We start from the raw sequence: 27,185 nt of genomic DNA, 5'->3' as shown, positions 1-27,185 counted from the left end.
GCGCTTTCCTTGGGGTTGGGGCTCTGAACTCTCAACAGCCAAGTGCCTGGGATGCAGTGGATGCACAGCAAACTGCTCCTCCACAGGGATTCTGCACTTTACTCTTGGGAGTCACCCGGGGCAGTCACAATGCAAGCATCAGCCCACTCCTATGGGCTCTGGAGTGTTGTGGTCAGGCAGATTTTTGCCCGGCATAGTACTAACCTCACGGTAGGTACTTCATGAAAATGGGTTGAATGAATGGATAAAAGTCTGCATAGGTTTCCTGTCAGTAACAAGGGAGTCCTGAAAGAAGGCAGGCGGGTCTGGAGGGTTGGAGGAAGGGCTCAAGCAAAGCCAAGGGCTGGCCACATTTCCCCAGCCCTGATCATTTAGAACAAACCTTCAGGACTGATGCACCAATGCAGCTGCAAAGAGAGAAAAGATTCTGAAATCTGAGCCTGGCGAGGAGGGCTCGGGTTCTATCGTGAACTTCATTTGATTCCCAGCACCACTGGCTGAAGCATAACAACTGAGATCACCAATTTCAAGGTCTAAGATGGAGAGGTCAGTGACAAAGATGAGCCTGACATGCTCATCTTAGTGGCAAATGGTCCCAGACCTGAGGTGCACACCAGATGGAAAAGGTCACAAGAAATCAACCAGAAATCAGGTAAAGGAATCAGGAACAACAAGAGGAGAATAAAGAATAAAGAAATCAGGAAAAACACGATAACAAAGATGTCCATAACCGACATGTCCTATTTTTATCGAAATATCTGCTTTATCCAAAGGTTTTCATATGTGAGTATTCATTCGACCCTTGGCTCTTCCCTTTTTTGTGCCATGGATCTCTGGAAGTCTGGCGAAGCCTATGAACCCGTTCTCAGAATTATTTCAAATGCATAACACAGAACACACAGGGAAACCAATGATAGTGAAATAAGTTCTATCCACAGACCCCTTGAGCAAAATGACACTGAAAGACCCCTGATCTGAGGGAAGAAGGACAGGTCTCATCACTTGGCATAACTGTGCTGCATTGGACAAGACTTTACAACCTGGAACCTGAGACCCTGGATCTCTTTATAGCCAGAAGCATCATTTCTCAAGAAAACATGTTAGATGTTCTTATTAAAGGAAAGGAGGGGCTGGCCCTGTGGCACAGAGGTTAAGTGTGCGCGCTCCACTGCTGGCGACCCGGGGTTTGGATCCCGGGCGCGCACTGCTGCACCACTTGTCAGGCCATGCTGTGGCGGCGTCCCATATAAAGTGGAGGAAGATGGGCACGGATGTTAGCCCAGGGCCAGTCTTCCTCAGCAAAAAAAGGGGAGGATGGGCATGGATGTTAGCTCAGGGCTGATCTTCCTCACACACACACACAAAATAAATAAAACAAATAAAGGAAAGGAGTGCCTCATTTAAGAAGTAATAGGGATGACAACAGCTCTTACCCTGCTTCCCCACACCCTGTCCCCCACCCTCTCTGCCATGTGCTTTTCCTCCTGACTCCCTCTTTCTAAACAGAGTGGAGACCAGGAGTTGGCAACACAGGCACAAATTTTAGGTCCTTTCTTTGAAAATACAATCCTGAGTTTTCCATAGCTTTTCCCCCCTTACTTTACTTTTCATCGAAGTAAAATTAACAAATCATGTGACCTATACATTTCTAAAGGAGAACACTGGTTGGTGACATCATTTCAGACAACTTGGAAAGCTACCCCCAAACCTGAAATCCACATACCCTACATCCTAAAAGAAGCTTAACAGTAACATCCAAAATAAACGTAGGGCAAACCCCTTCTGCTTTGAAGAAAAGACTCTCATTTTGATCACGATTGTCAGCCAACACACAATGTTGTAACTGTGTCGGGGGTGGGTCTCTCCATAAAGGTCCTAAGTAAAAGGATCACGAGAACTACAAATCCTAATTTAATTAAACTGATCTGAGTAAACCCCAAAGACAATGTGCTGGGCTAGAAATCAAATCCCAGTAAACACCTGGAAAATGTGGGCACCAGTGATACTAGGACTCCAGAGATTTCAGTAGAAAATAAGTTGTTCTACCGGTATTTGATTAAAAATCTGCCTCCACCTGGGTCAGTGCATTTCATGTGCAGAGTCAATTCAGTTCCACATGCAGAGTAGCCTTTCAATGGAAGGCCCTGTGGGAGGAAGAAAACAAAAACAATAGCTCCCGAAACCCCAGAGCCATTGAGATGGGGTAACAAAGGGCTTTGGATCTGGGAAACAAAGGGCTATGGATGTGCCAAACGAATGAGAAGCACTTTCTCTGAGCAACACTGTAAATGTTGTGGTCCACAGGAAGCCTGGTCTCTGCCCAGGCACACACTTCTCCCACATCTCACTGATCAGCAAACTGACTTTGTAAAGGTGTGACTCGCTTGCTTTTTAGTTCTAAAAAACTGTCTTCATAAACTGCACACTAGTACTTCTCTGATCTGGATGAATTTTTAAGCAGACACAGTAGGCAATCATTTGAGTCCAGTTTGCTTTTTAGGTGACACTTAGAGTCAGCTGATAGGAGAGTCTTTTTTGATGCGTGTGTTGTTTTCGAACTAGACTATAAGCAAGAGGTCTATCTTCTCTTTTCTTTATAACCTCACACAGAGCTCCGCACCCAGAGAGGATCAATCTATCATTCTGATGAACAAATCCAACCTTTTGTGCCAAAAAGGCACAATCCTCTTTTAAATGTGAGGTCAGCTCCAGTCCCTTCTGCATCTTAGTTGCCACCGTTCAGTGATATCCTGGTTTTAGCAAGTCAGACACATCGAAGTGCCAGGCAAGAAATCTGCAGGAGACCAGCTCCGTGACAGATAAATGGCAGTGTCCAGTGATCACGGGAGAACCAGGGCTCCCATCAACATGATTCATAAGACTTCTCTGATATCACAAAATCAACAGCTGTTGGTCTTGCTCAAGCCATCTGATAGGGGTAAGTGGTTACCAAGAGGCCTACAGAGAATGAATGAATAGATAATGCAAGCCATATCTCAGAAAGGGAGAAGACAGTCTGATGAAAAAGAAATCTTAATTTATTAAAGAAAAACACTGAATTTCATGGTGTTCTGAGCATCAAGGGAAAGTCAAGAGATGACTTTAAATGGAGGTGCGGAGAGTCACAACGTAAAGCTTGCAGCTGTGTCTTTACTAAACGTAATTCCCAATGATTAAAAAAAAAAAATCAGAGCAAGAACTCCATCTAATCTTGACAGCGTGTGACGCAAGGGAGAAGAGTACACAGCATTATGGCCCTCTTCCTCTCCCAGGGAAGAGCACCAAGTCTTCTAGGGCAAGTTCACTTTATACTTAAGATATAATCTCTTATAGGAAATTTAAAACAATAACTTGCGACTTGGCAGTTTTATCATCCAAGCTATTGGACTAAGCTTCAAGCTACTAATCCCCTGAGAAAAAGCACAGCCAGGAGACAGCTAAAATGAGCTTAAGAATGTACATAGTCATTTTATTATAAATGGCTACTTCAGAATCATTTTCTTTGACTTTGACTTTTTAAAGGCAAGATTCGCCATTACACATTCTGGACACACTTGAAAAACAACTTTTCAATCTATATTGTGAAAAAAAGATGCCTCTGAAAATTCATCATATTGGTGAGGGGGAAAAACCACCCACATTTTGGCTATCACTAAAAGCCAAGTAGAAACCTCCTGTTATCAAGGATAAGTGGAAAATTACTGCTTATTATATGGTATTACACAGTTTACAGAAACTGCAAGTGCTCATTACAAACTGAACATCACACTTATCTTATCATCAGAGAGGGCAGCCTGCACACTGGCGCGGGCGCGCAGCAAAACACGCTCAACGTCCTGAGCTCCCTCTGGCTGAGGCTATTGTTTCCAATACAAAGGTAACAAAGAAGTGGATTGGCGGGGTGTGCCGGCTGCAGTCCCGCCATCTCTCGGAAGATCTTCTGTGCTCAAAGGCACACTTGAACCTCCCTCCAGCAGGCTAAAGGGAGAAGGAGTGATCTTCCTTTCTCCACCAAGGCCAAGCTCACTTTCATGCTGCTTGTTCAGGTAAATGTTATCCCTCCTGATTCCCTCAGAGAAGAGGTGGTCTATCTAGGTGTGTCAATCTACAAACGCCTCTATTTACATCTGGATCAAGGCCTCTCAGTTCCTACTGGTTCTGAGCCGACTGGGGAAGCTTAAGCAGTGAGCCCATGAGAGGAGGGAAGTACCCAGCCCAGTGCCTGACCCAAAGTAGTGGCTCAAAATAAGTCTGCTAAGTTAACAGATGGGTAAATAACACATTTTTGAGTTATCATCGGCCCATGCCCCACAAATTGGGGGTTTTACCAGGGCAATGCTTCAATATTAGATGAATGATAGTCTTAATTAAGGAAGTAGCAATGGAGAAAATAGTGCCTGAGATTATCAGTGTTCCACCCCCAAATATGAAAGGCTTAGAAGACTGTGCCCTGTATTCCCTTCTCACCTCCTGAGAAATTTATAAAGTTAATTAATATTAATGTAAGAATACGATATTAATGCAATGTGAAGGTATAAATTTGAAAATAAGACTAGAAATCAAAAAATGAACGCAATTGTAATTGTAGGTCACAGTACATGCCATGTCTTACTAAAAACTTGATTACTACACTATTTAATATTATTGGGGCTCGCTGTCCTCACAGGGCAATATAACCACATCTGTGTGCACCTGAGGCTTTCAATGAATCTACCCACAAACAGGCAGAGGCTGCGATATGAGAGCCTCAGTAGTGCTGTGAGAACACGCCTTCTACCTCCAATCATACCCTCTTGTTGGTTTAAACCTGTGATCTCAACATTAGATTAGTCTAGATTTGGATTTTTATTTTAATCAGGAAAAATGAACTGAGAAGATTCAGAAATGTGAAACCAACAAACAAGCTTCCATGAGCCCTCCCTTCCCCACCCCCAGCATACCCTAGAGAAAAGAGTATACCTTGCAAAGCTCCAGCAGTCCGAATTTCTATTAAGCCTATATATCCACTGCCAAATCCTACAGAGAATTCAGTAACTCTCTAGAGAATTAAGAAGGAAAAAGGAACAATATAAACAAGTTACTTTCATCTAATAGCAGCAGCACCAACCTGTGCTGCCCTCCTTTGCCTGAGCATCACCCCCACATAGGAAATTTACACTAAAAGCTCTGAGAACTGGAGATGAGGGAGCAAGGGGGATTATCCAGTCTTCTTCAGCAGGGGAAAATCACGAGCTCTCTGGGACAGTTTAATGTGCAGTTCTGCCTGGAGGTAAAAGGCGAACAAGACGACGACTATTCTCCCCTCCGGGTCAAGACTGCTAAGCCACATCACTAAGAGTACTAACGTTCTTTTGCTGGGTTTAGGTTTATTACGTGTGCTCCATACTGTTGTATAAATTTGGATAAAGAGGTGAAAAGTGTATGAGCAGAAAACCCTCACTAACTCCCTCCAAAGCAGCTGGTAAATGTGTGCAATTCCAGATGATCACCACTCTGAAACTACACTTTAAAACTTTGTAAGAAATGTTTATTACCGATACTCAGTACATAATTTACAACACCAATAGTGAAATTCACTTACATTACATTTCAAGGGAACGTGAAAAGAAGATGTCAACTGTGGGGAAAATACGTTTTATGGATCTTGGCTTAAAACAGAGGGAAAAACCACACATACAAGTCTCTTTTGCTAGGAGGAAATAGTCTAATAAATGGCCTAATGAACAGTGTAATGATTTTTTTTTTTTTTAAGTAGGCAATAGGAAGGAAAAGGGAAGAAAATCAGAGGCTATTATACTCCTCAACCTGGATAATGAGGCCCTGGGTAATCTAGTCTTGACCACTGGTGTAGAGACTATATTTTTAAAACCAATTTCTAAACTATGAATTATGATACAGCTAATAGGCTGGACAAATTAATATTCTGCGGAGGAAGTAGTAGTGATAGCAAGGTAGGAAATCATATGAAAATATAAGTGAATTTGTTTGTAATCTGTAGTCTTCATCATACCTTCTGGAAGGTGAGTCTATTTCTGACTTGTACCTTTTTTTAAATCTGAAGTTCATAGGGTCCTTTGGTTGCAAAATTACCAGTTTTTCCAGCTATAATGTGGGCCAGTAGTAAGGTAGCTAGGCTCAAAATACATCTTTTCAGAAAGACTTCCCTAACTCCTTGCCATTTTCTGATCATGTCTATATTCTTATAGTCCTTATATGTCTGTTTCTTACTATGGGCTTATAGGCCATGCAAAATTACGGGGAAAAAAAGATTCAGAATCAGGAGATCTGGGTTCTAATCTGGACCCTTCCATTAGATGAGAATTTGGGAAAGGCACTTGTACCTTCTGTCTCAGATTCTCATCTGTAAAATGAGAGGCTTGGACTATGATTCCCAAAGTACTTTCAGTTACAACATTTTATGATTATAGGATCCTGTTTTGTGTTTTACACTTTGTGTGTGTGTGATGGTTCCCAAATGTTTGGAAGTTGTGTATATCCTGTAAGTTCCTTTGGAGGAGAAATGTCTTCCTGTCTCTTCAGTATTTTCCCTTATAATGTAGCGTCTACCTTAGGCTAATGTAGGTATAATATAGAGGCTACATATACTAGGGTTACTCAACAAACCTAGCCTGAATCAGAGTTGGGCAGGCCATGCATTTGATCATACACTAGAGGCTACTCTGGGAATATCTGGCCCTATACTTCCAAGAGGGTAAGTCCTGGTGTACTTTGAAAAATGGCTATATTTTTAAAAAGCAAACTTCCTCCCAGCCTAGCCCCTTACTTCTTCCCTTGTCTGAAACAGACCCAAGAAAAAGTAAATGTTATCAAGTTATATGTAAACAAATTATGTTGAACATTCAGATAATGGCGCAGTTACTTGTGTTTGGGAGGAGAAAGATCAAGGAAGAACTCACAGAGCATTTTTGGCTGGTCTTAGGATGGGTAGAGACTTGAAAATCAGCCAGTGGAAATAAAGACAATTAGCTGATCTAAAGCATGGACTCATTTGGCAATAAAAATTGGGCCAGATTGAAAGGAAAGCAGGATACGTCTAAGGAGATAATTAAAGAGATAAAGCTTAGAAAGTTTGGTGAGAGTCAGAGAGATATGGTAATTATATATTTGAAATCTGGACATGACGTCTAACAATGGGGCAGAATATTTGAAAACAAGATGTTTGGGAAAAGCTGGTCATGTAGTGATAGAAGATGACCCGGGCAAGGATCTGAGGCTTTTCTCAGTAGACCACTGGAGATGCCTGTACAGGGGAGTAAGGAATCACAGCCAGACCAACCCAGCAACAGTGTTCCAGACACTAGAATAGAAACAGATGCAATCGGAGTAGAGACTGAGGGTAATCCATTAGAGCATACTATAATACTCTGGGAGGAAGGTATGAAGGTCTGAATTCCAACAGAGGCAATAGGATAGAAATAAAGGAAGAAAGGGTAAAAAAGAAAAGATACGGTACCTGACTGGCTATGGAGGGAAGGAAGAAGAAAGAGTCAAAAGCATAAGAGATGCCCAGGAGAAGGGGGTTGCCAACAACACAAGCAGGGACATTAAAGGAGAGGACCTGCTTTATGGGGAAAGACAGTAATGAGTTTAGTTTGAAACAAGCTGAGTCTGAGAAGCCATTCTAGAAGGAGCCAGCATTTCACGGAAAATATGAATGGAAGAGACAACTGAAGCCAAAAGAATAAATCAGGTCATCAAGGAAGAGTGCCCTGGTAGCTCTAAAAATTGATTCTACGTGCATGCTGGACCCCTGAACTCAGGAACACTTTTTTTTCCCTTTTTCTTTTTTTCACTCTAGGAAGAAAACACGAGCCTCTCAGTACTCTGGGATAGAGCTGAGTCAGTATTAATCATGGCATGATTACTAAGACAGCAGACAAGAAGATATGATCAAAACTGCACTGACTTTCCTTCCTGCTGCCTTTCTTCATTGACTAACAGGCTCTACGTTCCTTTTCTGCAGATGCACATGCTGACCATTCGTCTTTATAAATGGACTTCTATGACGACTGTTATTCTGGTGTCTCTGTGTGCTCAGCTTGCTTGCTATGTTAGGATTCTGTGACTCTGACTAGAGGCCCACTGAGGGGCAGTCTGCATTGCTTTACTGGCAGTGCCTATCTCAGGCAAGGGGTTAATCAAGGCATGGTCATGGTAAGGGGTATCTCCCAAGCACCCCTCTGGACAGTGCAGGGGCTGGACCCTCTGCAGCCATCCTGCAACCATGGGAAGGATCCAGAACGCCAGAATTCCAGAGCAACGTCTGTTCTGTTAGACAGACTCTACCCTGCTGGGACAGGTACACGGAACGCTTTGGCAAGTGGTTTAGAGCTCCTCTCCAGAGATTAAGGCCAGTCTTTTTTTTTTCCAACCTTTTACTCAGAAAATCCAGAGAAACAATGGAACCATATTAACCTGACAAACTTGGGATTTCAAATCAAATCAATTTCCAAAGTGAAAGGGGCACAGCTTGCAAACACTTTTTAAAGCACTTGGCCCCTCCATAAAGAAAAACTTGACTCTCTCTAAGAGTCGTTAAAAATAAACATAATGGACTTCCAGCCAGTAACCAATCTCAAGTGATAAACTATTACTGGGGAATCCAAGTCATTAACTTGAGGGGCAAGGATAGACGTGGTAACCAGAGAAAACCGAACCTCTGGCAATGACTGAATGTGTAGAGTAAGGCTGTAAATGAATCAAGGATGACAGATTAATAGTGGATTAATAAAGAGAAGTTGGACACATTCCTAGTCTGTAAGGACTACTTTGTCAGGGGCAACGAGCAACTTTTATTCTCTCCCACAAACTCTTCCTTGCTCCATATGACAGCACCTGAGCTGGGATGGACAGACCTCCTGATTAAGCCCTGTGATGACAACAGCTTCAGACAGTAGCAGGACAAATGAAACCAACATGTATGCATGATTGGAGACAGAGTGGTAGCACTCATCCATCCATTCATTCAGACAACAATACAAGTGCTAGGTCCTTGCTAGGCTACCATGGACAAGAGTGAGTAAAATAGACCACATCCCTGCTCTGATGGGGCTTACATTCTAGCAGGGAAGAACAATCATGTAATTTAACTTAATAATCACGTTAAGGAATGGGTCATTGCAAACTGCAATATCAGCTGTGAAGGAAAGCATCTCAGTTCTATGAGAGGGAATAACAAAGCGATCTGATTGAGATGGGTGGTCAGGGCAGATTTTCCTGAGAAAGTGGCCTCTGAGCTGAGAACAAAGGATAATGGGGGTCAACCAGACAAAGGGCAGGGGTGTGGGCTTCAGACAGAGCCATGGCATGTGCAAAGGCTCTGTGGGAGGACAGAGCATGATGCATGGTAGGATGTGAGAGGAGGCCAGGGTGATGTGAACACAGAGAGCACAGGGAGAGTAATGCAAGAGGAGTCTGGAGAGGCAGGACAGGGCCAGACTGGGCCCTCTAGGCTCTGGGAAGAATTCTGGTCTTTATCCAGAGAGCAAGGGGAAGCCAATTAAGTGTTCTAAGCAGGCATAATACCAGAGTTGTGCTTGAAAAATGCCACTCTGGATACAGCAAAGTAAAGTAAACTTGAGGAGGGTGCAGAGAGAATGTGCAGAGCTGGGGCAGTTAGTAGAGTGGACTACAGAGGATAGAGATGATGGCAGCTGGACTAGTGTAGTCTTGACTGATTTTTGTTATTTGGAATATAATATTAATATGAAAGTTATTTCCATAATAAAAGAAAAATCTTTTTGACCACATATATTTTAAGTGTGCTCACATAGCTCACTGAGAAAAGTTTTATTGAGATATGCTTCATTTTTTTTTATAATAGGGATGGAAAAAATTATTATCGTCACAGAATAACATGGCTCCTGGGTTAAGCAAGGAAGAGGGAAAAAGAGCTCTCAGCCTCTCCCTCCTGAACATGTGCTATCCAAGGGGACTTCATTTCCTTCCAGCTCCTTCACCTGTCAAATGTTCTGGGTGGGGAGGAGCCACTTCACCGGTGGTCCATGGAACCTGCTGATAGCTCTAAATTTAGAACTCAGTTCACACAATTAGCATCAAAATTTACTTTCCACATGGCTTCCAACATATGGGTAAATTTTTGCATAAAAACTTTCTGCAGTACAAAAGATAAATCCCTTCTCTAGATGGGCAGGTATGAGTCACTGACTCCCTACTGATGTTTTTTCTACTCCAAAAATTCATCTATTCATGGTACTTCATAACCCCATAAACAATGGTTTGATTAATATGTGTCTCCAAGTCTGGTCTAACAGATAGATGCCTTCTACAGGGCAGTCTCTGATATCTTATCATTAACACAGGGGTCTGCCTAGTATCAGACTTGCCCTCTGTGTGTGTGTGTGTGTGTGTGTGTGTGTGTGTGTGTGTGTGTGTTTGTGTGTGTTACCTGAATTCTGTTATTTTTTCATTTTTTGCTATTCCTCTTACAGGTACATGTTTCTTTATCGTTCAAGTTCTAAAACTCTTGACAAAATTAACACCCAATGTTTGCCCTTTAAAAGAAAACACAGGAAAGAACATGACTGGCTTTTTTCATTACTGTCAAATGTTGTGTAGAAAAATGGAATTAAGTATGAAAGGAGAAAAATAAAATCTCCATCGAGCATTTTAAAGGTGACAATTACACAACCAGAGCCCATTAACTGACTCACAATTCAAGCAGGAGCAAGCAAGCACACTCCTCCAACCTCCCAGGGAAGGGATCTGAGGAGAGCAGCCCATCTGTTACCACAGCAGAGACTCAGAAGAAATGGTAATATTTCAATACAGGACCCATGTGACAGCCAAGAGCTGAAATCTCATCCTGGAAACTAAAACTTGACACTCAACATGAACTTCTTCTCATCAGCAGTCTCAATGGTGAAGACATTTCCTCCTTTAAAACCCACTTCGTTTCTATTGCATCACATTAGTGACCCCAAGCCCTCTAAACACAACCCCCAGGTCACATGGTTCGCAGTGACCTCCTGGAACTAACCCAACATTCTTGTTTTGTTAAATGTCAGGCTAAGGAACAAAGCTGGCGCAAAGAAAGCCTTCTCTACTTTATCACTAACAATGGCAAAGATGATGTAGAAAATTGCAGGCAAGGTAAATAGTCTAGGTTTAAATGTCCTGTTTTTCAATCTTGCTACACTTTGGAAGAGCTTACTGAGGCTGTAACTCTCCACCTTTAATTTATCCCATTGTCCTCAACCACTGCAGCACTTTGAAAAAGAAACATGACTCCTGTTCTAAGATTCCTAGTGAATAAATTGCATCAGCTACAGAAACAGCTCAGAACAGACCGTTGCCCTTCCCCGGGACTAAATGACAGTATAGTCAGCAAGGGGGACACGCTGCCTCTCAGATACGAAGACCATCATGCTGAAGACCAGGGAGCAGAAAAGCTGATCCCACAGAGGCCTTTCCAGGTGACAGAGAGACTGTCAAAATGCTTCTCAGGGAAGGCACACGGGAGAAACTTGCTCAAGCCAGGATGCTGGAGAAATTGCCTGCTCCAAGGTCTCAAGTAGGCCAGGCCCCTCTGAGAGAGGACACCCAGGTGGAAATGAACTTTTGAAGTCCTGGGGAAAGGAAGTAGGCAGAAGTACTCTGGGAGACCTGGGTTTTAAGAGGCCCCAGGCGAGAAGCATGAGGAGAATGCAGCTCAGGTGTCCTTTTCAGGGAAACACAACTTGTGACAGGGTAAGTGGATTCAAGGTTCTGAAAAGCTACTAGGATACTGCTGTGTACAGCACTTATTTAATTTCTTTAATTTATTGCTGGCAGTGAATAAGCCATGCCGCCCTGCCAGCATATGCTACTCAAATAATGGCAAGGACAAACATGGATAAGACATTCATGGCTGCAGCAAGAAAAAAATCTTTTTCAAATAAAGTTTTCTTTTTGATTTTAAAAGAAATACATGTAAATTGGTCAAAAATCTAGAAAACTAGAAATAATTTCCATAATCCTAATACCCAAAGGCAACCACTATTAACATTTTGGCATATTTCCTTCTGGCTTTCTTCTTCCACAATTTTTTTTCCTACTTGTAATAATACTTCTATAATTTTGTACCCTGCTTTAAAAAAATCTTATTATGTAAGTATTTTCTTAAGTTATTAAAAACTCTTTACAACATCATGTTTAATGAACACTTAGGTTGGAGATGAAAACTTATTCACAAGGGAATGTGAACAGTGTATCTGGCAGGCAGACAGAAAGTCTGTGAGAAAATTAAGCTAAAAGCTAGAAATACTAGGTAGGTCTAGATTATGACCACAGAATTCTCAAGTGGAAAAAGAAAATTTTCAGTATTACCCAATTCTTTATATCTAATCATCTACATCTGCCAAAATATTTGCCAAGGGCATAGTCTTGGACAGATGATGGCTGAGATTACCACCACTTTGGCAGATGGAATTATTACTCAATGCTAATGACTAACATGAATGAGGTCAATACGCTAAGGAGTACATGCCAGGAGGAAACAAGACAGCTACATAACATGGGGGAAATGGAGCCAGGCACTAAGAAGGAAAGGAAGCAGATCTGGGATCCCTGGGGAGTGGAGTATCAATAGCCCACGCAGTAGAGCTTTTGGGAATTTAGGTTCAAGATGGCTGACACTGCAGGCACATTTACCTTTCTCCCTTCCTGGAAACCAACGAGGTGACATCAAAGAAATACAAAGGGAATACATTCGTAAAGGTGTTGCAAACTGTAGGGAAGGATATTAGCAAGTCAAGATTTTGGTGAATTTCTAGAAAATGGTATGGATGAAATATTACCCATAAATTTGAGGGGAACTGGCAGATTTCCATATTGAAGCAAACTGAGCAAGATGGACGAAAAACAACCCAAATCCAGCCATATCATCATGAAATTTAAGACCTCTAAGGATGAAAAGAAGATCCTAAAGGCTACTATCGGGAAAAATAAATTATTACAAAGAATAAGAATCAGATTGGTATCATTTCTCATCAGCAACATCAGATGCTAGATGGCAATAAAACTAAGTTTTCAAAATTCTGAAGGAACTGAATTCTACACCCAGTCAAACTATGATTCAGGCATGCAAGAATTCTCAAAATTTGCTTTCCACATTCCCTTTCTGAAAAAAATTACCTATAGATTTACTCTGCACAATGCCCATGAAGGATCCTCTTAACTAAGACCCAACCAAGTCATATCTGGCTTCAGATTCACCCAGGAGAGAGAACAGGAAACATAGCATGCCACTAGGGTAGCAGCAGGTATTTCTCCTCATTGGGAGTCCTTGTAGCAGTCTACACAACTGTACCAGAGCTATTCCCACTGGCATGCAGGTGACAGCTCAGGTGAGAGTGTACAAGATGCACACTGGGCAGGTGTGGAGCCTCTCTGGCTTAGAAGTCTTAAATTCCAAATGGAAACTAGTATCTCTTGTAATCACTCCATAAACATACAGCCCAGAATTTTCACAGGGGAGATGCCTAGTCACAATTCATCGCATTCAGGAAGCCCAAAGCATGGCTTCCAACCAGATATTTACAGTCCTCCCAGGCCAGATGCAATTTACCAATCAGGGGTAATTTTTATCATAAGCAATGTTGCCTAATAACACAGCTAACATTCCACTTCTATCAAGTGTTCAGGGGAACAGATCTAGAAGGGGCCCAAGGTCAGTATCTCACTGCAAAGGAAAAACGGTTCTGTTTACCCACATTCTACAAAAAGAAAAAGAAATATAAGAAATAGTGGAACCAACTTAGGAAAGAAAAAGAAATTTTAGGATCACAGCTGTAGAGTAGGCCTCGGAAGCAGTCTGTTCAAAATTAACCAACAAACAAACAGAATGCCTCAGAAGCTTCTCTAACAGGAAAAAGAAGCAATTAGGAACTCCAGGAAAACAAAAACCTAGCTAATATGAAGCTATTTATTTATTTATTTATTTATTTATTTTTTTTTGTGTGAGGAGATCAGCCCTGAGCTAACATCCGCCAATTCTCCTCTTTTTTTGCTGAGGAAGACGGCCCTGGGCTAACATCTGTGCCTATCTTCCTCCACTTTATATGGGACGCCGCCACAGCATGGCTTACCAAGCAGTGCGTCGGTGCGCGCCTGGGATCCGAACCAGCGAACCCCGGGCCGCCGCAGCGGAGCGCGCGCACCTAACCGCTTGCGCCACCGGGCCGGCCCCGAAGCTATTTATTTTTATCTGTGGAATAATTCTGAGTAAGAAAATCGAATCTACTTGATCCGAACACAGTACAATTCTTCCAAGAGGGGCACAAGTTTAGTGACATAGAATAATATTTCCCTCGTCAGAGATCCAAGGAATTACTAAATCTGTAGTGAACATGTTTATATAATTATAATATTATAATTAGTTCTTAGTAATTTTCCCTTTTCAGGATCAATTTATAGTTAACACATGGAAGATTTAACTATAAGTTACAGAACAGAAAATAAGTATCATAAATCTTTACAATGTCAACGTGGTCAGACAGCTAATAGAAGATGGGGAATGACAGAAGGAAATGTAGGGATGGTAATTTCTTCATTAACAAGAAATATTGTCTGCAGTTGATGGATCAAAAAATAGAAGTTTAAGTATACTGTTTAATTTTAAAAGGTAAGTAATAGTAGAACTAAAAAGAAAAACATAACTAACAAAAAACAAGGAGTGGTTAAGTGAGCTAAATTCCTCATTTTTTAATAACAAGGAGTTAATAAAATTGATAAACTAATAAACAGATATAAAAATATTATTTATAGCTGGGAAGTTACAAAAACTAAAAAAAATAGTCAAAAGTAGTTACTTCTGAGAAATGGAACAGAAGATGGGAATGCAAAATTTTACTTTTCACTTATATCTTCTTGTATTGTTTAAATTAATTTTCCATGTGCATATTTTATATGCATAATAAAAAAACTGATGTTGGGATCTTACTGTATTGACACAAGAGTTAGGGTTCAACAATTTAGAGGACATTAGAGAAAAGGAATCAATGATTGGCAAGTGAAGTCTTTTGAAATAAGGTTAAATGGTATAGGATTAGATTATGTGAAAAAAGAGTAGTAAAAAGTAATTTTATAAAATCAGTCACTACATTTGCGACAACATGGATAAACCCTTGATAGCATTATGCTAAGTGAAATAAGGCAGACAGAGAAAGACAAATACTGTACGATCTCACTTATATGTGAAATCTAAAAAAACCCCGAACTTAAAGAAAAAGAACAGACTGGTGGTTGCCAGACGGAGGGGGGTGGGGAAGGGGGAAACGGGTGAAGGTGGTCAAAAGGCACAAACTTCCAGTTATAAGATAAGTAAGTTCTGGGAATGTAATGTACAGCACAGTGACTGTGGGTAACCATATTGTATTGTATATTTGGAAGTTGCAAAGAGAGCAGATCTTAAAAGTTCTTATCACAAGAAAAATATTGTAACTAGGTAAGGTGATGGATGTTAACTAAACTTATTATGGTAATCATTTTGCAATATATACACGTATCAAATCATTATGTTGTACACCCTAAACTTATACAATGTTATATATCGATTATATTTCAATAAGCTTGAAAAAAGCCAAAATCAGTCAATACAAAAACAAGGTTATCTCGGGCCGGTCCCATGGCTTAGCGGTTAAATGAGCGCGCTCCGCTACTGGCGGCCCGGGTTCAGATCCCGGGTACACGCTGACACACCGCTTCTCCGGCTATGGTGAGGCCGTGTCCTACATATGGCAACTAGAAGGATATGCAACTATGACATACAACTATCTACTGGGGCTTTGGGGGAAAAAAAGGAGGAGGATTGGCAATAGATGTTAGCTCAGAGCCCGTCTTCCTCAGCAAAAAAAGAGGAGGATTACTATGGATGTTAGCTCAGGGCTGATCTTACACACACACACACACACACACACACACACACACACACACACAATCACACACAATCTAAAACAGGGTTATCTATGATAGAAAATGAGCCTTCATCCTGAAAGCAAAACAACGAAGGCTCCAACAGTAGCAGAAAGGACTTAAGATACCAATAAAGGAAAATACCTCGCCCCAGGAGCAGGGACTCACAGGGAGACACTGGAGAATCTCATTCCCTGGGAATTTTTCAGAGGATAACAAAAATCTATCCTCTGACTTCTTGACTAGGTAGAATGCTATCAAGAGGCAGAGCTATGATCTTTAAAGATCCTATAGAATTTCATTTATACCATGACTCATACTTTATTTCAATAAAAAAACAGGCTATAATTCTTTTTTTTCTTTTTATTTATTTATTTTTTTTCCCCCAAAGCCCCAGTAGATAGTTGTATGTCATAGCTGCACATCCTTCTAGTTGCTGTATGTGGGACGCGGCCTCAGCATGGCCGGAGTAGCGGTGTGCTGGTGCGTGCCCGGGATCCGAACCCGGGCCGCCAGCAGCAGAGCGCGCGCACCCAACCGCTAAGCCACGGGGCCGGCCCCTGGGCTATAATTCTTGAAGTCCTCTCTTGAGGACTGCTCTGGAGTATATTAGTTAAAAAGGAAAGGCTTTCCTCTTCTATCCTCTGCATATCTTCTATTATATTTCTTAAGACCTACCTCAAAAATGGGAGATACAAGAGATTCAGGTTATGCTTATAGACATGAAATCATAACCTTTGGCTCCACTGGCTCTTAGAGGGTTAACAGGCACTTGCCTTCTTGCTCCTACTCATTCTTCTAGTATATAATTTATTTATTAATTTGTAAAACACTGCTGTAGCATCTAAGGGCTAACATACAAACTTAAAAACATATAAATTATTTAAATCCACCAACTAATGGAAACAAAAAATAAAAAAGAGGAAAAAAAGATGTTGATAACCTAATGGGAGAAGATCTAATGAGTGAATGGGTTTTTGAATCAATAAAAATACCCATTTAAATAAATATAAAACATTATGATATGTATCTGATCAGTAGTTAGTCAACCAGTTCTTGTTAAAAATCTATATTGTACAACACCTTCAGTAGGGGACATAAAAGAAAGAGATGAGGAATCCAATTTATAACACATACAATGACAGAAGAGATGGGTGATGGTAACCAATTAGACGTGTAAAAGATGAGGAAGCAAAGGGTTTGGCCTGTGAGCTATATACCCAATAAGCAATGACTCTGGAAAGATAAATGGGTGGTTGTTCATGGGCCTTGAAGGCCATCTTATTGTATAAAAAGGGTTCTAGGAGCTTGGAAATAAGTTAATGACTTCATTTCCTAGTTTTCATCATCTAGCTTGGTTTAGCCCTCTTTAGTAATGATTTGGGGTACTAGGAGGCAATGTGGTAGAATGGAAAGAGCTCTTCATTTTCTTTTATAAAATGTGGACAATATCCTACAAGGTGTTTTGTATTCAGGACAAAACGAGATTAAATACATGAAAGTAATGGAATACTAGTTACTAAGTAACTGTTAGTTTTCTTATGCTATGGCAGAGTGGCTACAAGATGTGTGCTCCACTGAGAAGTGGCTGCCCAGCCAGGAACTGACTACATTTCCCAGTCCTACTAGCATCTAGTGTGCCATTGACTAGTTCTCCCCAATGGAATGCAAATGGAAGGGATGTTCACTGTACCCAGGCCAAGGCTGTTCAGAACCAGGTATGCCTTCTCTCTGTTCTTTTCCCATCTGCCAGCTAGATGCAGATGATGCTGAAGAGGCCCTAGATGAGGCGGAACCACAAGAAAGAAGACCTGGATACCTTAATTACCTGCGCAGAGGAGCCTCTTGACAACCAGGAACACCCATACTGACTGTTACATGACTAAGAAATAAACTATTGTGTTAAGCCACTGAAATGTTGAAGCCACTATTTGTTATAGTAGCAAGTGTTACCTCAACCAATATAAACATGCTGTATGATAAATACTATAATAATAATGGTGAGAGTGTCAGACATTGCATCAAATAAGCCATCATTAGTGCAATTACGAAATCTTGGCCAAATAGGTACATGAAAAGAAGTTCAACATCATTAGTCATCAGGAAAACGCAAATCAAAACCACAACAAGATGTTACTTCACTCCCACTAGGATGGCTACGAACAAAAAGATAGACAATAGCAAGTACTGGCAAGAACGTGGAGAAACTGGAACCCTCATACATTGCTGGTGGGAATGCAAAATGGTGCAGCTGCTTTGGAAAAGTTTGGCAGTTCCTCAAAAACTTAAACATAGAGTTACCATAAGACCCAGCAATTCTAATCCTAGGTATATACCCAAGAGAAATGGAAAGATATGTCACGCAAAAACTTGTACAGCAATGTTCACAGTAGCAATATTCATAATAGCCAAAAAGTGTAAACAATTCAAATGTTCATCAATTGATGAACAGATTAAAAAAATGTGATATATTTCCATCTGAAGAAATATTGTTCAGTAATAAAAAGGAATAAAGTACTGATACATGCTACAACATGAATGGACCTTGAAAACATTGCACTAAGTGAAAGACGCGAGGAACAAAAGATCACATACTATATGATTCCATCTAAACGAAATGTCCAGAACATGCAAATACATAGAAACAGAAAGTAGATTATTGGGTGCTGGGGCTGTGGGAGCTGGAGGGAAATGAGGAGACTGCTAATGGGTAGAAGGTTTCTTTTTGGGGTGATGAAAATGTTTTGGAACATTAGATAGTAGTGATGGTTACACAACTCTGTGAATATACTAAAACCCACTGAACTGGGCCGGCCCCGTGGCTTAGCGGTTAAGTGCACGCGCTCCGCTGCTGGCGGCCCGGCTTCAGATCCCGGGCGTGCACCGACGCACCGCTTCTCTGGCCATGCTGAGGCCTCGCCCACATACAGCAACTAGAAGGATGTGCAACTATGACATACAACTATCTACTGGGGCTTTGGGGGAGGGGAAAAAAAAAACCCCACTGAACTGCAGAATGTAAAAGGGTGAATTTTATGGTATGTGAATCATAACTCAATTGAAAAAAAAAAAAAGAGGGGGCTGGCCCAGTGGCGCAGCAGTTAAGTGCACACACTCCACCTTGGTGGCCCGGGGTTCGCAGGTTCGGATCCCGGGCACGCACCAACGCACCGCTTGTGAAGCCATGCTGTGGCGGCGTAGAGGAAGATGGGCATGGATGTTAGCCCAGGGCCAATCTTCCTCAGCAAAAAGAGGAGAATTGGCCACAGATGTTAGCTCAGGGCTGATAATCCTCACAAAAAAAAAAAGAAAGAAAAGAAAAGAAACCTCAGCTATTTGCTTTATCTTGCCTCGCAGAGAATGGCTCTACACAAAAAGGCACTGAGCTCTTTTCAGGTAATAACTGGGAAAAAGTATGAGAGAATCTTCTAGGATGCAGGAAATGTGCTAATTTTGATCTGAATGGTGGTCACATGGGTATCTATACATATAAATATTCATTCTAGGCATGATTCTAGGCTGGTCAGAACCCACAGAATCCTTCCACCTGGCTTCCCTCACAACCAGGTAAGCCCAAAAGGAGCCCCAATCCCATATGCATGAAATGCCTCTGTTCATCTATAGCGACCTAAGGTACAAGCTTTCCTTAGTTTAGGTAACAGTGTAGCTAACATGGAGATGAGATAAATTTAAAGCTAACCCTGAGAATGATATGAGGGTGGGGAACAGGGGATAGAGTACCAGAATAACTCCTAAAGTGTGTATTGCATCAGCAAAATTCTCTAAGGAAGAAAGAAGTCCTAAAGGGGTAGTGTGGGATGTAGGGGTAGGACCCAAGAGAGGATTGCATATGGAAAGCATCTTTCTTTTCTCTGCTTAGGTCCATGCCATTTTCAAAAGTCAAGTTCAAACCACAAAATAAGGAAAGCTTGTTTGGTCATATAAAATAAATTCTCATCTAAGTACTTAATAGTCAAAACTGAAGTAACAGATCATAGGAATGTTTTCAACATCTAAATAAGAATATAATTTGGTGATTCCATGAATCTTCATTGGAAACTTCTGAATCCATCGGAAAAACTCTTTTAAATTGGAATAAATTTCTGAAATGATGTAACTTACTTGCAGGAGACTTTAGTTCTGTCGGCTACCATGGTCCACTGCTGCTGGTTGGTGGAAACCTCAACGTAGTAGCTATAGCTTCGATCGTCACAGTCCCAAAGCAATAACCTGAATAAAGGGAAAAACACAAGAATGCTGTAATGTTCTAACTGGCTGTTTCCTTAAGCTGTAGGCATGAGGGAATCTGTCTACTCTATCCCTCCTACCTGTCTCCTTTGTCCCACCGCACCTCCAGAACTAGAGAAAGAAAGTGAATCCTCAAACAAAAGGATGATGAGAGAAGGTGGAGTCAGTCTGCAGCTTTTAGAAAGGTTTCAGAAAGCATAAACAGATTATACCTATTGATTCCCTTTAATTCACCTGAGTATTTAATCTCTCGAAGTACTCTGAGAGAATCAGACAGGATTCTACCCTATTATTTTTAAGTGTCAATCATTCTACTCTTACATTATACCAGCCTGCCTGATAAGAAAGTAAATCATTTCCCTCATTAGTCATTTCCTCGAATATTACTCTAGTCTCTCAGCACTTTCATGCAGCTAGCCTATATTAATTTATATTTGAGTAACGTAAAAGTGTAGTTTTTGCTTTATGTTTGGCTCTCAGAATGATTACAAGCCTTTTAGAAAGATCGTTGATCTTTCTCTTTTTAAAAAATTCTACTCCAAACATGTGGGCTCTGTTCATAGTATATGTTTCATACATGTTCTGGGCTGAAATCATTCATAGCTCTGCCAGAATAGATTAAAACCAGGAAACAAACTCCAAATTAATTCATCATTGTCTTCACTTAACAGCCCTGGTAACAGGCTTTTTGGGAGTCAATGTTGAGGCTACTGCCCCATTGGGATTTTGGATTATTCATGGAGAGCCAGGTTTCTCCTAATCCCTATCCTTCCGGATAATCAAGAGCTAGCATTTCGACCAGTGTATCTAGAGGAAAATAATCAGTACCTTTTGGGATAGATCTAACCAGATCTCAAAATATTTCATGGAAAAAGACGGCCCCAAGGATATGGGATAAGGAGAACACAAAAAGGAAGACCAATTATGAGTATCATAAATGCTCTAGTAGAGATTCTTGGAGTGACAGCATATTAAAAGAATTTTTAAAGTTGTGCATATTTTGTCTCCTAGTAGCTTATTCTATAAAGTCCTCCAATTTGTTTCAAGGCAAATTATTATTTAAAAATTATTTTATAATTTATTAATTTAAAATTATTATTTAAAAATCACCTGTAATTCCAGTAATTTTGTAAACACACGCATGTGGTACAAATTGTAACTTGCTTCTTTTGCTTAATGATCTATTATGAATACCTTTTTTGTATCATCAAATATTCTTCCTCATCATCTGTACTGGCTTCACAGAATTTCACTGTATGGATGTCCTTTTATTTAATTAGTCTCTTATTACTGAATACTTAGATAGTTGATAATATTGCACTGTTAAGAAAACTCTTTGATGAACAGTCTGAAGCTAAACCTATGATTATTGCCTTTGAAAGTTTCTGTAAATGAAACTCCTGGAGCAGGCACGTGAGGCCTTGATATATATTCCAGAACAGCTGCACACCACTCCCCTCTCCCCAAACAAAAGTCTATACCAATTTATACTGACACTACCAGCAGTGTATAACAAATGCCTGTTTCTGGGCATCATCACCAATAGTGTGTATTATTTTTAAAAATACTGCCAATTAGATGAAATATATCTCATTAATTTGCAGTTTTTTTTATTTATCACTGAACTTGAACATTTTACCCATTTTCTGCTTATATTTATCCTTTTGTTAATGACTTATAAGATGCCCTCTACATTTAAAGGATATTAATCCACTGCCTATCATAATTTGCATGAAGATATTAATTTTTATTAGCCTAGTCTATCGATCTTTACCTCAGTAATTTCTCCTGGCCTAAATTCTTTTTTCTGAACAGCAGCCAAATGCATACACTGGTTGAGACATCTCTTCTCTATTCCTCTATTAAGAGTCCCTGGGGGCTGGAAATGTGGGGTCATGGTGACTTCTGAGTGGAAAAGAGACACTGATGGATCTTAGGTTATCAAGCTGAGGGCTCAGACTCACCTACACTTCAGAGTTTTTAAGAGAGATTCTAATTTATGTGCCAAGATGCATATTTGCTTGGAATATAGGCTTAGCCAGGAACAAAAATCCCTTTGTTGATTCAGCTGAAAAAACCTAGCACAGCCTAAGGACACCAAAGGAAAAACTGGCTCAATTTCTTTTTTTCCATGGAGAGGAATTTTGTTCTAATAAGACACAACTGAAAACCCCATCAACTCCATTCACTTCTTTCCCTGCCAGCAAAGTCTGTTCCTATATCTCTCCACCCGCAACAACACAGAGATATTTCTGGCTTGTAATCTGCTGGGGAATGTTTGCCCAGTGAGCTCGCCCAGGACAGACATGCTCCCTCTGACTTTAACTGACAGGAGCGCCTCAAATATACTCCCCACATCTACACATCTCCACCCATACACCAGAAGCCATTTTCAAAAGGGGCTGAATAAAGGAAGCCTCTGGCCAGGATCTATTGATGCAGATCGGGTCTCTATTTAGCTATTGCCACAAATCCCTCTACCTAATGAGCACTGCATGAAATGCCTGATGAAATTAAATGTGGTCTCCTCCATCTTCCCTTGTTCTCATTGTGGAGTTCCCCTTAAAAGCAGTGAAGGGCTGGGCTTTTTTTAATTGATTAGCAGATGTGATTTTGCTTACATCTTCCATAAATGCTCTGGCTGGCTGCATACCATTGATTACCGAGGTTCCGTTTACAGCAACTAATTGCTCTTCTTGCTGGTGTTTTGATACAAAATTCGATAGCAAATATGTTTTCAAAACTCTTGTCTTTGCGGCTTGAGTCAGAAGTGACTTGAGGCAAACCCAGTGCACTGAGTTTTCCCTTCTTTAGAATAATTGCTCTCTCATCAGTCTGTGAAGAAAGTTTCCAAATTGTAGCATTCTAATTGGAAAGTCTGCATTATGCATGCGATGACAAACTATGTTGTGCTGAATGGCATTTTTTCCATCCCTTTCTTAAGGGATTAATTCTGTGCCAGATTGTGAACAATGGCTGAGGTTTCACAGTTGAGATCAAGGAGCTTCTCCAGGGAACCGGTGTCTTTTAGACCAGCAGCAAGTGTCTGTTTTGCCTGTTTCTAAACGTCCATCATTTGTGGGAGACTCCAGCGGAAGGCATGGGGCCACAACTGCTGCTGTTGCAGAGTTTTCCCATTTGGGTGAAAACAGACAACTAAGGGAAGATCAACTGCCAGGATATTAGTAATATATATAATAATAATTTATACCATCAAATCCATTTCTAATTTCTCAGTCAAAATCAAAGCTACTTCTGACCTTAAAAATCTGTACAGACTAGGGGCCGGCCCCGTGGCTTGGTGGTTGAGTGCGCGGGCTCCGCTGCTGGCGGCCCGGGTTTGGATCCCGGGCGCGCACTGGCGCGCCGCTTCTCCGGCCACGCTGGGGCCGTGTCCCACATGCAGCGGCTGGAAGGATGTGCAGCTATGACATACAACTATCTACTGGGGCTTTGGGGGGAATAAATAAAATAAATAAAATCTTAAAAAAAAAAAAAAAAAATCTGTACAGACTATTCTGTGTTAAAGATCTTCAGAAATTAAGTTCTTTAGAAATAATTGTCTTCCATTCAACAATTCAACAAATATTTACTGAGTATTGACTAAGTGACATTAGGTAAGTCACTTAACTTACTTATACTTCAGTTTCATCTCTTCTGAAATTAAAGGTCTAGATTTGATGGTTTCTCAGGGCTCTTCCAGTTCTAACATTTTATAATTCTCTACAACTGTATATGCAGTAGAGGTGGGTTTTTTTGGTTGGTTTGTTTTTGGCATATCTGTCCATTACACAGTAACTTCTCTCTTTGAGAACTGTTTCTGGCTCAACCTTGAGGTGGACACAGGGGGTTCTGAGCTTGGTTTGTAGACCTGACTGCATTCTAGGAAGACACGTGACCCATGCTGAGCCAATCAGATTTCGTCTCTCCAAAATTCAGAATTTTGTGAGATTCTAGCTTAACTGGCCCTGTTCATTTCGTGGACATTAATAAAAACAACCTTAACTAAATTGGAGTAGGAAAGGCCTGTAGGAGAAGCTCTCACACCCTATCACACTTTGTCAATTACACCAAACAGGAAGAGAGGGAGGCTTACATCTTGGACAGGAAGTAAAACTACTTTACTGCTGAAGGAAGACTTCTCTCCCTACCCAGCAACAGCCCAGCCAATGAGAAGCCATTGCTGCCTTGAACTGCTACTTTCCCCAATGGTCTTTCCTTTTGAACAGCCCCTGCCTACTCCCCCTTTTCCTCTATAAAGGCAGCTCAGCTCTCCTCCTTTGTTTTCTGGATTTCCCTATGGTTTGCCATAGCATGCATATCCCAAATTGCAATTCTTTTCGCTATTCCCAAATAAACTCATTTTGAGATAAAATAACAGGCAAATTTGCTTTTTTAAGTTGACAACTTAAAATGACATGATGAAAATGCAGGCCTTCTGGGGTGACCCTCTTTCATCAGAGGCACAAAGAGCAAAGAAAGTCAGCTGCAGTGAGAAGTAATGAAGACAGATAGTGTGGCCCAGGGAGGGTTGTCAGGCTCCTGGCAGAATTTCAATACCTGATTTTAGTTCCTATGAGGGACACCAGAGTGTATGACCTAGTGTTCCATGAGAACCTCCCAATCATTTTAATAAACTCACCATGTATGGCTTAAGCCATCTTTACCTGGATTCTGAAGCTTGGAACTAAAAGGGCCTAAGACAAGCTCCTAGCAGAGTGCATTAGGCAGAAAAGGTACTCAACAAAGAGCAGGTATTCTGATGACGAGAATGGACCAGAGACAATGAAGTGAAGAACAGGGACGGAGAGGAAGCTCATTTTGGATGGCAATCTTTTCATGCAAGTATGAAGAGTCTTTGCAGAGCTGACAGTGGTAGGACGACAGTGTGGGTTGGAAAGGCAACACAGGCTTTGGAATAGGTTCCATGGGGCCAGCTGAACTGCAGGGAAGGGGCCTTCCAAAGATGGACCAATCAGCACAGTTTATAATTCTCTCTAGCAGCAGCACTGAGGGAGCAGGAGAGAAGAAAGCAGGGTCGACAGTGACAAGGACGACACAGTGCAGGGTCAGAGAAAAGAAGGGCCAGTTAAGAGTATTTACCGCTTCTAGGCTGCTGAGGAGTTAAGTGGGGTCAGAGGGGGCTGACTAACTTTCACAATAGAGAGGGACTGGAGGTCACGGAGCAAAAGAAGAGGTGCAATAGACATGAAGGTGAGGGAGAAAGGTAAGAAGTGTGGTCACAAAGGGAAATTTCAGTGCTTTCATCTCATTCAGAAGAGTCCAGCTCTCACTCTTCTGAATGAGGAGCAGAAAGACAAACATCATGTTGGAGGCTCTATTCTAATCTCCGCTAGTGAGAGGCAGGAGGGAGCCTGTAACAGCTGCCGGAAGGAATTACACAACTTCAGAGGAACAACTTTACTGGCGAGAAACTGGGATTTTCCCAAAGATGAGAGGGACCCTTATCATTGGCTGCCACAGGGTTCGATTATGCAGCTTCCTCCTCAGGTGGAGAGCAAGGTCAAGCTGATCGGAGCTGCCGGAGGACTGCAAGGCCAAAAACGAGATTCTCAGCAGGAAACTGGAACCAAGGAACAGCGTTTTATCAAAAGAGTGTGAAGTGGACCAGGTGGCTGCCCTGCAGATTCCAGACGTGAGAACTCCCGAGGAGCTACACCATGCGGGCCCCGTCTCTAAGTGGGCCACAACCTTTCGGGGCCAAGGGAACATCAGCCTTCTTCTAACAGCAGGAGGAGGGAGATACAGGCTGCTCACCAGATGGAATGGGATCTTGGGAAATACGTTAGCCGCGGGACATCAGAGAGTCCACGTACCATCTGATATCATTTAATCTCTCATATCTCAGACATAGGGGGTGCTTTCTCTAAGAGGGGAAGTAAAAACGGCACTGCCTCACAATATTCTTTTGCAACTGGCGAGGGAAAAGACAAGTACAAGCTCTTGGTTGTCTGGCGTATCCAGTTTTTGCGTTTAGTCACTGAAGCCACAGGATGAAAAGAAGTGAGGAGACGGCAAAATATACACTTGGGCTTCACCGTGTAGGCTGGCTCACCAAGAAAGGGGGGAATAAGATGAGGGGCTTTCACTCTCATCAAAATTTACATTCGATACAGTATAATCCAGGTAAATTTTATGAAAGTAGAGAAAGGTCAATGGAGAATATGCCTGCAGGATACGGCTATATGGATAGCTGCACGGGACAAAACTTCCAAAAGTCTGAGACAATACAAAACCACCAACTTTTTACTGCTAATTGAGACCATCATTTCTTGGAGGGATTAAGTTTTTAACTTCAAGTTTTACGTGATAACAAAAAAAAGTAACACCATACTACCAAATAGCATGGCTGCAGCTGCAACTTTCAATAAATACTGAGTGGGGAATGAATGGGGAACAACTAGTCATAATCCCACTTCACATTCACACAGACCTCACCGGTTTCAAAATGTTTCTGCATACATTATCACATTTGGGGAAAAAACAATTTATAATCAGCACATTTCCTGCTTTCAATGCAAATCTATTTTTCTAAGTTACTTGGTTAATTTTCTTATAGGGGCTAAACACTGCCCAAGCATTCTTTTACAGATTATTCAATCACTTGGCAAACCCTTTATTAATAATAAGTTTTAGCCTAGGCTTATGATCTAGATTTCATACTACACAGTCCAATTGGATGAAAGTTCTTTCATTTTATGCTTTCAATGTGGATATATGAGAAAATTTCATCCAAGCCAAAGCCCTTGAGAAGAAAAGCAGTTTTCTCCTATTTTTCAAGGCGACTCTTTCCAATATAGCCCCTTCCTTAAGCAAGATGTTGGCATCAAAAATATTGGGAACCATTTCAAATGGTCTTGTTATATTTTAAAAGGTGAAGTCTCATTATGTTAGAGACCTTTTTGGCAGTGACACACTAAGCAGGTATGCAGCTTTTACAGATCTTTCACTGTGTTTAAATTTGGCATCATCAATTTCCCTCT

General features: G+C 41.2%; 1 protein-coding gene across 5 annotated transcripts in view; it reads right to left on the bottom strand.

Moving 5' to 3' along the window:
- BTBD9 (BTB domain containing 9) overlaps nucleotides 1-27,185 on the bottom strand; it is a 395,116-nt gene that overhangs the window by 58,287 nt on the left and 309,644 nt on the right. For all 5 annotated transcript variants that reach the window (XR_009222005.1, XR_009222001.1, XR_009222002.1 and 2 more), the window contains exon 9: nucleotides 20,056-20,163. Coding sequence is in view for 1 of the 5 variants with exons in the window: in XM_058554444.1 (XP_058410427.1) it covers nucleotides 20,056-20,163 (108 nt within the window). In the remaining 4 variants the exon portion in view is untranslated. The remainder of the gene's footprint in view (nucleotides 1-20,055; nucleotides 20,164-27,185) is intronic.

Source organism: Diceros bicornis, chromosome 14 (assembly GCF_020826845.1).
Source record: "Diceros bicornis minor isolate mBicDic1 chromosome 14, mDicBic1.mat.cur, whole genome shotgun sequence".
Classification (NCBI taxonomy): Eukaryota; Metazoa; Chordata; class Mammalia; order Perissodactyla; family Rhinocerotidae; genus Diceros; species Diceros bicornis.
This window is presented reverse-complemented; position numbering and strand designations above follow the sequence as displayed.